Source organism: Hemisphaericaspora subhashii, assembly GCF_019202705.1.
Source record: "Hemisphaericaspora subhashii strain CBS 10753 chromosome Unknown scaffold62, whole genome shotgun sequence".
Classification (NCBI taxonomy): Eukaryota; Fungi; Ascomycota; class Pichiomycetes; order Serinales; family Debaryomycetaceae; genus Hemisphaericaspora; species Hemisphaericaspora subhashii.
In genome coordinates, this window is record NW_026057227.1 from 68,322 (window position 1) to 85,382 (window position 17,061).

The following is a 17,061-nucleotide window of genomic DNA, read 5'->3' on the forward strand; positions in this document are numbered from 1 at the left end:
AAATGACAAACTCTGAACTTGGGCTTTGTGTTTGCCTCTTTAACTATTAAGGATGATTTTGTGACCGATTTGAATTATAAACCCCCCTTAGTTTTGAAGTAGGTATGGATTTTTCTTCGTCTGTTTTTTAAGGTTAGAAGTCTAACTTTTTGTTTATCATATCTGAGAGTACCACGGGGATCCCCTTGTAGAATCAGTACAAAGATATGAAGCTTCTGGCTTGATGAAAGAAATCCCAGCAATTGTGATTCAAAAATGGGAATCCTTTTCCGACTAGGCCCTTTTTATGGGGAATCTAAGATCAGTTAAACTCTACTTCATCGTATTTACCCTCTAGACGATTTAGCGACTTCTTGCTGGCTACTGGTGCTCGTTTTTTCGATATTGACAATATTCCTCTCCTAATTGGATTCCTGAGCCCTCTAACTTATGACATAGAAAGATCGTCCATCAACAAGTATGATCGTGTCCACATGAACCTTCAGTAGAATAGTGGCAATCTTACCAATAATAGGTTTCTATTTGATCTGGTAGTAAACCCCTAAAATCGGGTATTCAAGATTTCAAATTAAGCTTTGATACATACGAATATGAACCTAAGGTTATATTCTCTCTCCTTTTCGTATCCCTACGTTCATAACACCTATAAAGGTAAGGCTATATTCTCTCCTTTTGAATCCCTTCCTTCACTGCTATTTTTCAAAATTCACTGATTGTAACAATTCCTATGAAATTCACTTATTCATTAGTTCTTCCATTGGTCGCTACTGCTACTTCTGCAATCCATATTGACAATCTTATCAAAAGAGATTGTGAAACGTGTCTTGATGCCGCTTTATATTTAGCAAATGAATGTCCACTCTTAGATCCGGAAGAAATATTACAATGTACTTGTAATTTACAAAACTCGTATTTTGAAGATTTGCTTGAATGTTATCAAACTTGTGCTACAGTTGACGGAGATTTTAGAGATTCTCAATCGGCTGCAGAATTAAAAGCGGCAATTTGTCAGGGTTATGATTTGGAAGATGTATCTGACAACAGTTCAACAAGTGGTACCGCCGGGAGTGTTGATGAAGAAGTAGAAGACTCGGTCCAATCTGAAAGTGCTGATGTTGACACTTCTTCCACCCAAGCGGAAAGTAGCAGTACCATAAGTGCTGCTGATAGCTCTAGTGAGAATGCGGCTGTTGGGTTAGGTGGTGCAGGTTCGTTCGTATATTTACTTGCTGTGGCTTTACTTTAAAGCAACTTTCGTATACTTTTATAGTTCTTTTTCATTTCTGTCTTTGATTAGTTACCTTAGAGTTTTGATAGTGGCTCTTCTTTATGTAGCAATTCATGTGATTTTATTTTATGGGAATTAAAGCATATTTTTATTAGATTTATTAAGCATACCAATTTTATACGTGTATCTCGCTTATCTGATCATTCGTCGTTGATAATATTGGGGGGGCTGAGAAAGGACATTGAATATAAGGCTTAGCTTTAAACGAGCGGGTTTTCCAATCTCTCTATGTATTTACATGTCAAATCAACTATCTGTGAGTTGATGTGCACATGCATGCAAACGAAAATGAATGTATCATGACCAGGGTTAGGAAACGAATCGGGTATTTATTCGGGTATATTCATTCAACCCGAATAAATCGAATTTGGGATTAGGGAATACTCGTTCCGAATAAATAGGAGTCGCTGGATGGGTGAATCGGGTGAATTGGGTGCCGTGAAGGTTGATTCGAAAAATTCGTGTTTCAAAATGTATGTAGTTTGCAACAAATACTAAGCAAAATTTTCTCTGTCTACTGAAAACAAATCAGAAAAACAAGCTTCTAGGCCAATTTTTAATAAATCTGCTTGGACGATTTGCAATTTAAAACGCGTTAGAAACATGCGTATTTAGTATTTTTTGCGTGATTTTCATTTTTTTTTTTTACAAAAATAGGTATTTACTTGATCAAGAATACAAGTCTCTTGAGAATGAATTGAAAGAAGTGTCGTCTGACATTTCAGAAGGTGAGATTGAGCCTGAACCAAAAGTGAATGACCTTAACCTCTACAATTTCAAGAGAAAGAAAAACAGTGAGGTAGACTCATATATAATCGATCCGACTATAGACAGGTTTGCAAGTGCGCTTGATTATTGGAAGGTGAAACAGGATGTGTACCCTATTCTTAGTATTTTGGCAAGACGATATTTTGCCATACCTGCTACGTCAGCTTCTGTTGAAAGCACATTTTCGATTGCTAGGAATATCATCTCCTACCAACGCAACCGCCTTCTGCTGCTGAATGCTAAGAAACTTATGCTTTTGAAGAGTTGGGGGGTAAATGGAGAAGAATTGGAAGAATCTTGATTCAGAGAAGATTGAGCGTATAAGTCTTTAAAGTTGATAAAGTAAATAGAACTTCTAAGTAATGTTTATAAATCATTAAATGTTTGTGCCAAGTAATTACCATATTAGTTTCGGGTATTCCGAATATTTCGAAATTCAGTTCGAATTTGACTGGCTAGCTTCTTCGAGTGAATCGGGTATTCCAGCAAAATGTAAAAACGAATCAAAAAACCCGAAATTCGGAAAATTCGATTCGTTTCCTAACCCTGATCATGACAGATGTTAATTCCAAGAATAGATTTAAAATCTACAAACTGGTGTCATTACGCTCTGAAGCAAGGAAGGCTCAGTTTTTATATTGTCAAGAGATTATCATTATCAGTTTTTCAAAAGAGTTGCAAAACTTTTTTTCAATAATTCAAAATTATTAAAACATATGTATTTTATTGATAAAGATAGTAAATAATCTCTTTCAAAGAGAAACCACTATAATTATTGATTAATAAACACTAAATAAACAAGATGATAAGAATATAGAAATAAAATAATAATATAAAAAAAGGGTTAAATTGAAAAACATTAGATAAAAATTATATAGCAATTGCAAACATTGGGGGATGAGTGAGATGGATGAGGTGAAGGGGGTGGAGGTATTATTCATCATGTGGTTTATCTAGGAGCTGGGACAGCTTCAATATTTGGATTATAATTAGCTTCATCATTTGGGTTATGGTCAGATTCATCTGTATGTTCTGGATACTTATTTTCTCTTGCTTCTTCATCAGTAGAATGAACACCAACATTAGCTTCTTCATCACCAACCGCTGCACCTTCACCAGCACCAGCTACACCAGCTTCTTTATTGGCAACACCACCAATTGGTTTACATGCTGCTTGTGAGTAATCAGACCAGATAGCACCCCATTGATAAGTAGTAAATTTAAAAGTATGAGCGAAACCATAAGTTTGCATTTCTGGAATAAAAGAATAAACAAGGAATAAAGTAAAACTTCCAGAAAATAATAACCAATTAAATAAAGTGAATGGAATAAGTGCCTTTAATAACAGACAAATGGTATCATCATTATGGAATCCAAAGAAACTACATGAAGTAGTTGGTGTAATATCAGCAATTGCACCCATTGCAGCAAGATAGAAAATAGCCAATATAATTTCACTGGCAAAAATGACACTTGATGGAGATTGTTCTACAGTTACATAAGGCATAATACCACCAATATACCCAAAATAAAGAATATTTAAAATGGATGTAACTAATGCAAATGTAACTCTATCAACATTACCACCAACATCATTTAAAAGACCAGCAGAAAGACCTAAAGTGATAATACAAAATACCGATTCACAACCACGAATACAATAAGTGATTAATTCTTTTCCTTCCATTGTATGTATATGCTTTTGTTTAGGTTGATTGATTATAAGATTATAAGATTGTTTGTTGTTGGTTGTTGGTTGTAAAAAATACTTAATAAAACAAATTGGTTGTAAAAAAACAAAAAAGAGAGAAAGAGAAAGAACTTAAAAGAATTTTCAATTAAAAGGGAAAACTTGGGGGGGTTTTAAATTGTCATTTTTTTAAATATTGTCATTTGTCAATTATCACGGTTAAGAATGTATCATAATTTATTTTTGCAAAATTTCTAAAATTAAATTTTTGATGATTGTTCTTCTTTGTTAGTGACATAAAAAATATTTTATTTTTTAATGCATATTTTATCCTGAAAGTTTTCTATGACCAAATAACAACTAAAAAATATTGGGTCTTCAGCCGTATCCAGTTAAAGCCGCGTTTTTGAGTGTGTGCTTTTTTATTTTCAGAACAAACCGTATCCTAGTCCATTTTAATTGTTATTTCTTTATTACGGAGAGGTTTCCAACATTGAAGGGTGCAAGGGGGGTTGTGAATTAATGGGCAATTTTCTATCTTTTTCTATATCTTGAACCCTTCAAATGGAAGGTATTTTTGGATAATTGGTACCTACCTAAAAAATAATCATTTCAAATGCAAATCCCCTTAAAAAAATAATATATTCTTAGTCGTGTTCAGACATTTTTCTAAAGTATAAAATTGTTTAATTCGTTCAAATGATATACGAAAGTAGAGGGGGTGGATGGCGGATGACCAAAAAAAAATAGCTACCAAAAGTTTAATTCTGCAATTCAACCTAATTGACGAACATGCAAAAAGTGACAACACCCAAAAAAAAATGTCTGATAGATGACCCACATAGCCTTTAAATGTACGAAAAATCATTTTATCAGATCTTTTTAATGCAAGTTAATGACTTAAACATAAGAGAGGCTGTTTCTTATATTAAACATTTGATAAAAAGTGGGCTTTTCCATGCTTAGAATTGTTCCATACAGTAAGGCGTAGTTAAAAATTTAATCATCCATTTAATTAACGATAAATATAAGCCACCTACTAATTTATTTACAGTTTCATATTAAAAATGTTCATGTTTGGTTATATGGGGTCAATGGGTCAATGGGGAGAGAGAGAATTTATTTTTCATGACTTGGCCTAGTTTTGTTTATGAAAAGTATAATCAGGCATCCAATTAAGAAAAAATAGAGGTAAGTAATTAGGTGAATTATTTTATCTTGTGTGTTTGATAAAGAAATAATGATCAAAAAGTGGGCTATGGGATGTAATATTTAGTCAATGATTATCAGTCTACTCGTCGTATACATTTGAAAGAGAGACAATTACTTTAAGAACGAGAGAAAGTCCGGGTTACAGAATTCTTTTTGGGGCGGGCTAAGGGCCCATGATGATGATGATGATAATGATGATGTCATGAAAATCTCTCCGCACCCCTCAAGAAAATTTATTTACTGTGGATTTTTACACTAGAGAGAGATCAATGACATTTTATTTTTTGTTAATTGTTCTCTTAAAAGAACAAAGGAAGATAATGAACATTGTAATAAACTCCCATGTGTTCCAGGTAGGTAAGTGCTGTATTAACAAACTTGCTGTCCGTGGGAAACTATTCTTTGGGTTTTGTCCTTTCAATTGAATAAGTTACACCTTTCTCTAACTTTACAGTATTCCTATTTACTTTGTTAAGTGTATAATCGATCCATTTACGAAACTTTTTAACTTCGCCTACTTGTTAATTAAGATTTATTGAAGTACAATTAGAAGTAAAAGTTCTATATTCTATTTTGCAATCGCATAAACGGTTTGCATTCTTTTCCCATTAGTGCTTTTACTTTCACATGCATGTTCATATATGAATAAAATTTATAGAACAATCAAACTTCTATAATGAATCCAAATGCTTATTGAGTTAGACGATCTCAGGTACAAATTGATTCGTTTAAGAGCTTTTTATACTCAGTAAATGGGTTTCAGGGTTTAATTATCAGACCAGAAATGAAGCTTAAAATAAAAGCCTTTCGTTTCGGACATTCTCGGCCCAAACTTCGGTCCAAGCTTTTCCAAAAATAAATCTCTCTTAATTCCTTTGGAAAGTCTCTTTCCCATATATGGAAACAATCCTGTGAATAATGGGGAATCCAAAAACTGTAAATATGGTGATTAGTATGTTCTTCTGCAAGGTACATGTCGCAATTATACGCGAATTATAAGCCTATTCACCTGAATCAATAATTGGCGGGATCAACGACGTGCAGATACGATGAAAGTTGTGCTTATTGTTTTAATTGTGTTTATTGTTTAAATGATTAGTTTGTTAACACCGAACCCTTTCGTTGACCCGATTCCGACTATTGGCCGTGAGCTTATACGGACCAAATTGATTAAGAGTTGGGTTCCCAAATTGGTTGGCCCAGGGTCCAAATTAAATTTATGGTTAATTTCTCCTAATTTATCAAAATGCAAATTCCATGCATATATCAGTTGAACGCCGCTTATTTCCAAAGAGAAACCCCAAAGGGGAAACTTTGAACCAATTAAACTTAATTGGTACATAAGTAATAGAAAGATATAGTAAAAGATATATGATCTAACTGGAAGATCTCCTTCTAATACTGATTCAAATTTATCCTTTAATGTCAAAGGTAGAGTATCTGCTCTAACCGTTATCCTTTTATGTGGTGCTAAAGACATACTACAATCACTCAGCAACAGGCTAGGATCCAACAGTGACGAAGTTTCTACTTCATCACTCTCACGTTCAACAAACCAAAAATGACCAAGGGTCTGTTCTACATTATATCTCTCATTAGAATCAACCACTAATAAATTCGAAATCAAATCCAAGACAATATCACTAATATCATCCCAATAAGGGGAATAAAATGCATATTTTCCATTAAGAATTTGTTCTTTCATATTCGGTGGGGCCAATTCATCACTAAAAGGTGGGAACCCACATAGACAAACATATAATAATACCCCAGCTGACCATAGATCAACTTTTGTAGTATAATGACGATCATTTTTCAATATTTCAGGTGCAACATATGCTGGAGTCCCACATAAGGTATTGGTAAACTTTAGTTCTCCAATAAATTTGGCTAATCCGAAATCAGCAATTTTCACTCTAACATCATATTCATTCTCATCCCAAGGTCCAGTAGGTTTTTGATCGGGACTAAGTTTAGGAGTGATATCTAATAAGATATTCTCGGGTTTTATATCTCGATGAATTATATTTTTGTCATGTAAATATTTCAATCCGGCAAGGATTTGTCTAAAGAATGCTTTTGTTTCATCAGGACGTAATTTTGATTTATTTACTATTCTTTGAAATAATTCCCCACTATTCATTTTTTCCAAAACAAGATATGTGTTCACGGAATGGGAATTTATGGGTTCGATATAATGAGAAACGAATTTCACAATATTTGGATGATTAATCGATAATAATAATTCCATTTCTTGTTTCAATTTAACATCTTCAGTTTGTTTCCCGGTTTTATTAGGATCCTTTTAAAATTGTCGCTGTTAAAGAGGTCAAGAAAATAAGAATCGAAGAAAGTGTATGGCATAATGTCCTGAACCTAATTGATTTCCCAAGATATAATCATCAAAAAAACTTGGTTTTCTCAATTGATTCTTTTTCAGGCTGATATCTTCACTATATCTAAAGATGAAAACACCTCCAGTTTTGGCAAATCGTAGTTTATCACCACTTTTAAGTACTCTTTTTGATCCTCTACCCAATATTTCATTATTTATAAATAATCCATTCGTACTCATATCCATAACACTAACATATTCCCGTTGTTGACTACCAAAGATCGTGAATTGACAATGTTTTGAAGAAACATCAGTCCCAGTTAATTTAATATCACAAGATCCACTGCGTCCTGCTATTATAGGTTCCGTTCTTTTTGGTATGGTTATATGGGGTATACTTTCTTTTGTACTGTATAATCTTGCTAATATATCATCATCAACATCAGGTTGGGGTAGCGTTTGACGTTTATTTTGATGAATCTCTTCTGCTGGTGTGGAATTTTCAAGAAATTTCTATTGGGATAGGTTGGTTAGTAAATGTTATTCTATTCAATGGATTGGATTGATATGTAATATACATACTCTCTTTCGATTATCACTGTAAACTTCCATTCCTCTCCATTACTAGACCTACTAAACTACCCAAATGAAGTGTTTGTTTTTATATTGAAATGTTTTGACTCATGCTTCTTTTTTTTTTCCCTACTCGGTGAAAACACTACGCGTCTTCTCAGATCTTTTTTGGGTTAAGACCGAATTATATAAACAGACCTGTATTGACATTTATGGTAGGTAGAGGCGATTGTGGAGATAAGAGAGTTATCCACTTCTAATGTTCTAGTAATTTTAGAAATTACGTTGATTAAAAGATTCTCTGATTGAAAAGGTCATAAACTGCAACCGGAATCGAACTTAAAAAAAGCGTTCTAAAGTAAGATCAATTTAGCCAAGTAAAGATCAACAAACACTTCTTGATTATCTTGGCGTTTTCATCTTAAAGTTAATTAATTCACAAGGGACTTAATCCCCCTAAGAAGAATTATTTTGACCCCATATTTTTCTTGGAACTTTTTCACGACCTTGAGAATCTATGACTAAGTGCTGAACATCATATTCACCAATGGTTTGGGAATTTCAAGTTTCATATTTCATCTCCTCAAAAACTGATGAGAATCTACTCTGGTAAACCTAATAAAGAATCCAGCCAAATTAAACGAAAGCCGTAATAAAGTTTCATAGCCAAAAATCGAGTCAGCTTATATTAGAAAACGTGACTTACGTGTGACATTCACATGACCAAAACTTTTCTCCGCAACTCAGAATTTTGTTATGATTTGGAAATCTTGACTAATTTATATATTAAATCCCAGGAAATATCATAGTATGAAAAGAGTGGACGTAGCTTAATGGCAGAAGTATATTCTGCTAAAGCTATTATTAAAGAATAAGAAAATTTGGTGTATTCAAGTTAGTTTTATTTTTGTTGCAAAATTTTGCAACAAGTTTTACTAGAATTCAATAAAGAGGGTGAGATCTATAAATAACTTGTTGTAAGTTTAATTTTTATTCAATTAGTTAATATATATATAAGCACCAATTAAGAGGTCAAATAACTAGCCGTTTGACGAGGGTGCAAGAAATACTATTAGCCAATAAAATGGGAACTCCGAATGGCAGCTTATATCCTCCCTTCCCAAACAGGAAAAACGCAGTATGTTTGAATTGCATCTAGAAAATAAACAAATGGCTGGTTACATGAGAATGGGTCTGGTTGTACATAATACATTAAGTGAACCTACAGATCGAATTGGTTTATAATTTATATACAGTATAACCAGATTCAAAACCGCATTCAAAGTAGGGTGCGCATTTGAGTTATATATTGGAGGGGGTTTATTTATGGAATCAGCTGGAATGATCTAGATTAAATTTACAAGTTAATATTCATTGGTAATGGACAAACCAATGTTAATTTGCGACATATTTGCCGATTAGAGAATAATTTGAAATCATCTTAAATGCAAATTACTATCTGAAAAAATTTCAATTAATATTTTTTAGAAAAATTAAAGGTGCAAATTAAGCAGTTGTGCATTTCGCTATGCATGAAGGGTACATAAATTTCAAAACCCCTCTACTTGATTGAAAAACAATACGATTTCCCTGGTTACTTTCTGCATCTAAAATGTCTTTCTAGGAGAAGTATAATTGAGGTAGACAAATGATATGGATCAAAGGCGTTTTAGGTTTGTGGGAAGATCCGACTTCCATCACTAAGGCCCAGAGGGTCGATATACATGTACATGTACATGTCAATAAATTGAAAGTTGAGAATGCAATCTTGCATTTGTCATTTTTGTATTCTAAGAGCAGAAAATGGCTGCCAAACTTTTTACAATTTAATTAATTAAAAATTCCTATTGTGCTTCCTTCTCATGGTGTACCTCAAGAATTGTGGTTGTGGTTAAACTTTTAGCCGACTATATAGCCTGTAGTTTGTTACTTTTCACGAAGGGAATTGGTACTAGGTGGTAGTACATGTATTACCGTTGTTGTTTAGACTGATCTAAAGTTTACGAATTACTTTATGAGTTTCTTAGTCAGATCTAGATCTTAGACATTTAACTTTGAAACAACATCCTACAAAGCCTATAATTATGTCTGTTTACATTCTTAATTGTGAAATAATAATTGCACAAAAATTGTTCACTATTAAATTCAAAAAAAAATATATTTTTCGGCTATTTGTTTTCATAAGCATTTTAAAACTAAAAACGATTTTTCGTGTCTAATTAATTAATTTCATGTGAAATGGAATAATGTACGTGTACTGTAATTAAATCAGGATTCTACCTATACCAATTTATATATAGTGAACATGTAATTGAATGCCAATATCTGCTTAATTAAATTTTACATATTTAGTGTAATAAGTGTAAATTATCATTTGAAACTTGAAAAATAATTGGATAACAATAGACGACATTGAAAAGACATTTGTCGTACCTGGTTTTTTTTTTCAGTTTAAACAATAGTTAAACTGTTAAAAATTGAATTTTAATGCAATAAAAAGGATAAAAAATAATCAAAAAAACTTTCAACCAAAAAAATTTTAAAATTTTAAAATTTTAAAAATAAAATTAAAAAAATAATTTTTTAAAAAAAAATCAAAAACGAAAAAAAAGAATGCAGAAAGAATTTTTTACATATTAAAAACCAAATTTTTTTTCTGACAACCAAAAAATTTTAAATTAAAAAAATTGAATAATAAACCCATTTTTATTGAACACACGCACCCCCTAGGGCTAAACAAATAAAGTCACGTAGTTTGAAAAATTGATTCTAGAGTAATGAATTTAATTACAGGTTATAAAGATTTACAGTAAAACTATAAAACCCAACAAACAAAAAACCATCATTACATAACCCACTGACTAATTAACAAACAAACAGACAGACAGACAGACAGACAGACAGGGTTTTTGCACCACATTCATTTTCAACAACAACAACAACAGTCAAACAAACAGACAAACGCAGACAGACAGACAGACAGACAAAGATCAATAGATATGGACACATTAACACAACTACCTCCAACTTCTAATCATAATAATGAAGATGGTTTAGTATTAGGATCTCCTATTCATCATGTACACAACAACAATAACAACAATACATCCTTTGAAGAGAAACAACAACAACAAGAAGAAGAAGATGATGATCACAATTATCCATCACCAAAAATTGATTCTTATTTCAAAGATACTTCATCACTTAATGAAAAGTCATCGGTACATTCAACTGATGAATCTGAAGTACAAGATGAAACTCTACTAGAAGATCAAATAGAACAACAACAACAACAACAACAAGAACAAGAGCAACAGCAACCAGAACAAGAACAAGAACACGAACAAGAACAGCAAGAAATTAAAGACAGCCATAACGACAGCCAACATCACGATGAATCACAAGAAGATCAAGAAGATGAAGAGCAAGAACAACATCAAGAGCAGGAAGTTGAAGAAGAGCAACAAGAGCATGAACAATCACAAGATGATCAAGCTTTTGAAGAAGTAAATACAAGTGAATCTGATTCAGCACGAGATAGTCAAAACAAACCTACAAGACTGCCAGGTAATTTCAATGTCACTGGTTTGAAACAAGATGGTGATGAGCAAGATCAATACAATGAATTAAAGAATACTTTAAATAAGACTGAAAGTTCAGAGTTTGCATCACCATCATCAGCTAATGGATTTCATTCTAATCTGGATTTAGTTGTTGATCAATCAGATTCAATTTTACAACAATTAAGAGGTAAAGGACAATCAGAAGAATCTTTCAAGAAGAAATCAATATTTCCTGCTTTACATTCAAGAATGAATGATCCAGAATTACCAAAAAGACATTTTGAAAAAGAACTTGAATTAGAACAACAACGATCAGATATTGGTAGTCCTGCTCTTTCAGATTCTTCAGCATTTCAATTCATAGATACAAGAGATGAAGTTAGTACTGCTATTGCTGCTACTGCTGCTTCCAATAGTCAATCAAACAATACCCAAGAAAATGGAGTTTCATCATCTAACCTTGTCAAATTTCGTTTACCTTTTGCTTGTTGAGTTCTTAGTTCTACATCTACAGACTTATTAAGAGAAGATATTTTACAAAGGATTGCTACTATGGATAATCTAGACGATGGGAATTTAGATTTATCACCTGAAAAGAGATCCGCCAGCGATGACATAGATTCATGTTCAGTTTCTGATGACGAAGAAGAAGATGGAGAACAACCAGACAAGACAGTTGTTCAACATGAAGTATCATCTCCAACCACATCTTCTTCAGTATCTCCAATAAATTCAAGTAATCAACATTATAAGTCTTTAATAGATTCTGGCTCTACACAAGCACCAAGATTAGCGTCAAATGCTACAGTAATAAGGAGTCCCAAAACACGTCCTCCACCAGCACCTCCAACTACTTCAACCACTGCTCATAATCAAACAGCTGCTATAACTCCACTTATGCAAAATTCTAATAAATTTGGTCAGTCATCTCAATTGGAAAATTTGGGTATGGGATTAGTTAATGGTTCTGCAAATTCAAATGAAACCAAGAAAAAGAGAAAAAGTGGTAGTCGTAAAGTTCGTGATGTTTTATCTTCAATGTTTGGTAAAAATAGATCATCATCAGGTTCTATGGGTTCAACTCCAAGTACATCAAGTCCAGAAATTAATATTAAAATCAGTACTCCATTCAATGCTAAACATGTTGCCCATGTAGGTGTAGATGATAATGGTTCTTATACCGGATTGCCTATAGAATGGGAAAGATTATTATCTGCAAGTGGTATTTCAAAGACTGAACAAGAACAACATCCGCAAGCTGTTATGGATATTGTTGCATTTTATCAAGATAATAATGAAAATGGTGATGATTATGCATTTAAGAAATTTAGATTTGATGGTGATAAGAATGAATCTTGGTCTTCCAATCCTGATACTCCAGTTTCACCAGTTAAGACTACATTTTCAAGTGAAAGTCCAGAAGGAAGTAGGACTCATAGTTCTTCATTCACTTTAGATGATAAACCACCAGCATCAACATCTTCATTACAACCTTCAGCTATACCGAAAACCCCAACTTCTCATTATGAAACTCAATTTATTCCAAGTAGACCAGCACCAAAACCGCCTTCTACTCCAACGTTGAAACCTTCACATCCAGGAGGTTCAAGTCCAAATGCTCAACAAAATTCTCAATCGGCATCATATGCATCACAATCATCAGCAACTGGATCATCCATGAAATTAGTAGGACGTTCAATATCTGCAATTTCTTTAAGAAGAAAGAGTGAAAAGGGAATCCATGCTCCATCAGCTCCAATACCTCCATTACCTAAGATTCCTAAATCAAAATCCCATTCTTCATCATTAGCAAGTCATATAGCTAAACCTTTCACTGGACCAACTACTGCACCAATCAGTTCGACTGCAAGATTTGATTCAGGGCAGCAACAACAACAACAACAACCATTACCTAGGCAGAGAGGGAAGGATGAGTTTAAGGCTCATCGTGCCCCACCTCCACCACCAATATCAATAAATAAGTCACAGGTAGATGCCGTTAATCTTGCCGCCCCACCTCCACCACCACCTCCTCCTTCACATGGAGTGATAGCGCAACAATCATCAGAAGGCAATGTTGTAGTTGTTGATGAAGCTAGTGATGTCCCACCACGTTCGATTCCACAACAGGCATTGGCTGATATAACCGGTTCAACCACTGAACAATTCGAGAAAACCCAACTACAACAACAACAACAACCGCCACCAGCAAGAAAACAACTGCAGACAGCAGTACGTGATGCCAAACAAGCCGCTATTCTTTCTCAACGTAAACGAGAAGAAAAAAGACGTAAGAATCAACAAATCATATCCAAATTACAAAGTATCTGTAGTCCAGGAGATCCAAATGAATTCTATACCGATTTGGTCAAGATTGGACAAGGTGCAAGTGGAGGTGTTTATATTGCTCGTGATAAAGTGAATAAAGGTAGTGTAGCCATAAAACAAATGAATTTAGAACAACAACCTAAGAAAGAATTAATCATAAATGAGATATTGGTGATGAAGGGCAGTAAACATCCAAATATTGTTAATTTTATTGATTCATATTTGTTAAGAGGTGATTTATGGGTGGTTATGGAATATATGGAAGGTGGATCATTGACTGAGATTGTGACTCATAGTGTTATGACAGAAGGACAAATTGGGGCTGTTTGTAGAGAGACTTTGAAAGGTTTGAAATTCTTACATTCAAAGGGGGTCATTCATCGTGATATAAAATCAGATAATATCTTATTGGATATAAATGGAAATATCAAAATGACTGATTTTGGATTCTGTGCTCAAATCAATGAATGGAATGTTAAGAGAACCACCATGGTGGGTACTCCTTATTGGATGGCACCTGAAGTTGTATCAAGAAAGGAATACGGTCCAAAAGTTGACATTTGGTCTTTGGGTATTATGACTATTGAAATGATTGAAGGTGAACCTCCATATTTGAATGAAACTCCTTTGAGAGCATTATATTTGATTGCAACCAATGGAACACCTACATTAAAAGAACCAGAAGCTTTGAGTTATGATATTAGGAAGTTTTTGAATTGGTGTTTACAAGTTGATTGTAATAAGCGTGCAAGTGCCGATGAATTGTTACATGATAAGTTTATTTTGGAAAGTGATGATTGTAGTTCTTTGAGTCCATTAGTTAAGATTGCAAGAATGAAACAAGCTAATGAAGGTCAGGATGAAGAGTTGTAAGGAGAGAGAGGGAGTTTTTATTTGTTACATATTAGAAGGATTTATAATTAAGTGTACATTAGAGATTAGTTTATAGTTTGTGTTTTTATTTTATATCATTATTATTAATTAACTATTAAGAGCTTATTAAGCTTATGGTTATACATCTCTTTAAATGACATCAATTAAATATTTAACAATTCTAGTTATACCAAAGAATTCATGATTATCAATCTTATCAATTGCCTTATGATGATGAATCAGTTTTAAAGTACTTATTAAATGATTCTCAAAGAAGAACGTAGAATCATGTAAACCCCAAGGTTCCATATATACTCTAATCTTTGCCTTTTCATCATTTATATATTCATGTCTCTTTGGATTGAATTCTCCATGAGAATCATAATGATTCATATCATAGAAAGGACATTTAAGTGCCCATTTACACCATTCCAAAATATCATCCCTAAAAGTCTCATGTTCACCAAGAATAACACACGCACCAAACCCTTCTTCAGTCAAGGTTGGAATCTTTTCCCAATCAGAATGATCATAAGAGTTATTACCAGGTGAAACCATAATATGACCAAAATCAGCATCACCCAACAAATCATCTTTTCTATCAAGTTCTCTAAATAATGGGAATTGAATCATATCTCGATCATGATTATCATGATATGAACCCCCTGGTAAATTTTGATGATCATCAGGTACCACTTTACACCAAGGACTAACGAGGATGACATGTTTAGGATAAGGTAAATGAAGGTTTGGATGATGTCTAAGATATTGCATAAACACGATCGAAAGATGTCCACCAGCTGAATCTCCTAATAAGATAATGTTCTTATTACCTTCTTTAACTAATTTATCATAAGTTTGGAGCAAGTCATGAAGTTGATTGGTCATGGGATATCCATGACTTGCTAATTTATAATCAAGATGCAACACGGTTAGTTTCCTTTGTTTCTGGACGGGCAATAGATGATAGATACATAATAATGATTCAGCTTGTTGTGGAACCGTACCAAAATAATAACCACCTCCATGTAAATAAATAATTACTGGATGAATAGCAGGATCCCTAAAGGGTGAATCAACAATATAATAACTATGGTCATCAAATTTCTCTCCATATGAATGTAAATTGGTTAATTGAGGATATAATACTTTTAATAATTTATTTAATAAGAAATGTGAACTCATAATTGATAATACAGCTGAATCTCTAACTGGAACAGCAAGGGCTAATCGACAAACATAAAGTTTTAAAGATTTAATTAAATTTGTTCTAAATTTTTCATTTATACCTCCAGCAAATGGATATTTAACTAAGAAGGCTAATAATTTGAATGGAATTCTGACAATGAGATATAATCCTCTTAAACTGACCATACTGGAAGGGACGTCTTCGGAATTGTAGCTGGTGCTAGCTTTGGATGCAGATCTTGTTGATTTGGATTTGACCGGCATCTTTTTGTTAAATAATCTGGGGGAGTAATTAGATGGGGTATTTATAGTTGATAGCTAATTAAGTAATGTTGCAGACAAGGGTTATGTCGATAGGTGAAGGAATGATAATAATAATAATAATAATGTGGGGGAGGAGGAGATGGAGGAAGTAAGGGAGTTAAGTGAAGACAATAGAAATAGTAATGAAATAAAGGAAAAATAAACTGAAATAAATGGAAATAGTTAAAAAAAACAGTAAATCCATAAACCTTAGCCTAAGTAATACCAGTGGGGTATTGAAAAACTTTATTAATAGTGTTAAGTATACCTGAGGTTTAAGCCGTCATTGAAATATTCACATGAAAATTGAAATGGGTGCAAAATTTTATTTTTTCTTCGCTTTTTATTTATTTCTGTTGTAGTTGTTGTTTAAATGAATGTTTCAGTTGTAGTTGTTGTTTAAATGAATGTTTCAGTTGTAAGAAAATTATCACAGGCTAAAGAAACGCCAAACGTGTTAACCGTGACTATAGGGGAAATGTGGGGGAGGGAGTGGTGGTTGGTTGGTTGGTTGGTTGGTTGGTTGGGTAGGTTACAGTTGACATAGACGTATTTATAATTAAACAGAGATACATAGAACGATAGAATAAACTCGAAGGTTATCTTTGTCTGTCCATTTTAAAGTTGGGATGGATGCAATTTAAAGTAAAGACAATTAGGAAAACTTTTTTTTTTAATAATAACTTCGTATTTTAAGGTTAACGAAAAAGTCAAAATGCTTTGAGGAGAATGAACTTACTCAATTGGAATAGTCTATAAAGCCGATTAGATTATTGATGACTGCTCTTCTTCTTGTTTGCAACTTTGCAACCTCAGTGTCCACACGGAAATAGTATGCCAAGGAATGATGACGGAAGTTGACTCGACGGGGGGTTACCAGCGGGTTGTTCTTGTCACATTTTTATTGTTTTGATTTATTCTATTGTTAAATGCGGTATTT

The 17,061-nt window shown here is 33.3% G+C and overlaps 6 protein-coding genes across 6 annotated transcripts; 3 read left to right on the forward strand and 3 right to left on the reverse strand. All coding sequences in view use genetic code 12, as the record gives it.

Moving 5' to 3' along the window:
• Positions 1-727: 727 nt before the first annotated feature.
• On the forward strand, positions 728-2,357 carry J8A68_001688 (hAT family dimerization domain-containing protein; the record flags this gene model as incomplete). Its single annotated transcript, XM_049405365.1, has 2 exons — positions 728-1,216; positions 1,980-2,357. The coding sequence occupies 2 exons, from the start codon at positions 728-730 to the stop codon at positions 2,355-2,357; spliced, it is 867 nt and encodes a 288-aa protein (XP_049265038.1).
• Positions 2,358-3,005: 648 nt separating this feature from the next.
• J8A68_001689 (MARVEL domain-containing protein) lies at positions 3,006-3,743 on the reverse strand (the record flags this gene model as incomplete). The annotated part of the gene is made up of 1 exon (XM_049405366.1): positions 3,006-3,743. One exon carries the CDS (start codon positions 3,741-3,743, stop codon positions 3,006-3,008), a length of 738 nt encoding a protein of 245 aa, XP_049265039.1.
• Positions 3,744-6,045: 2,302 nt separating this feature from the next.
• DUN1 (serine/threonine protein kinase) lies at positions 6,046-8,076 on the reverse strand (the record flags this gene model as incomplete). Its single annotated transcript, XM_049405367.1, has 3 exons — positions 6,046-7,260; positions 7,432-7,806; positions 8,065-8,076. The coding sequence occupies 3 exons, from the start codon at positions 8,074-8,076 to the stop codon at positions 6,046-6,048; spliced, it is 1,602 nt and encodes a 533-aa protein (XP_049265040.1).
• Positions 8,077-10,865: 2,789 nt separating this feature from the next.
• J8A68_001691 (uncharacterized protein) lies at positions 10,866-11,921 on the forward strand (the record flags this gene model as incomplete). The annotated part of the gene is made up of 1 exon (XM_049405368.1): positions 10,866-11,921. The coding sequence occupies one exon, from the start codon at positions 10,866-10,868 to the stop codon at positions 11,919-11,921; it is 1,056 nt and encodes a 351-aa protein (XP_049265041.1).
• Positions 11,922-11,981: 60 nt separating this feature from the next.
• CST20 (mitogen-activated protein kinase kinase kinase kinase) lies at positions 11,982-14,630 on the forward strand (the record flags this gene model as incomplete). The annotated part of the gene is made up of 1 exon (XM_049405369.1): positions 11,982-14,630. One exon carries the CDS (start codon positions 11,982-11,984, stop codon positions 14,628-14,630), a length of 2,649 nt encoding a protein of 882 aa, XP_049265042.1.
• Positions 14,631-14,780: 150 nt separating this feature from the next.
• J8A68_001693 (uncharacterized protein) lies at positions 14,781-16,082 on the reverse strand (the record flags this gene model as incomplete). Its single annotated transcript, XM_049405370.1, has 1 exon — positions 14,781-16,082. One exon carries the CDS (start codon positions 16,080-16,082, stop codon positions 14,781-14,783), a length of 1,302 nt encoding a protein of 433 aa, XP_049265043.1.
• Positions 16,083-17,061: the final 979 nt, after the last annotated feature.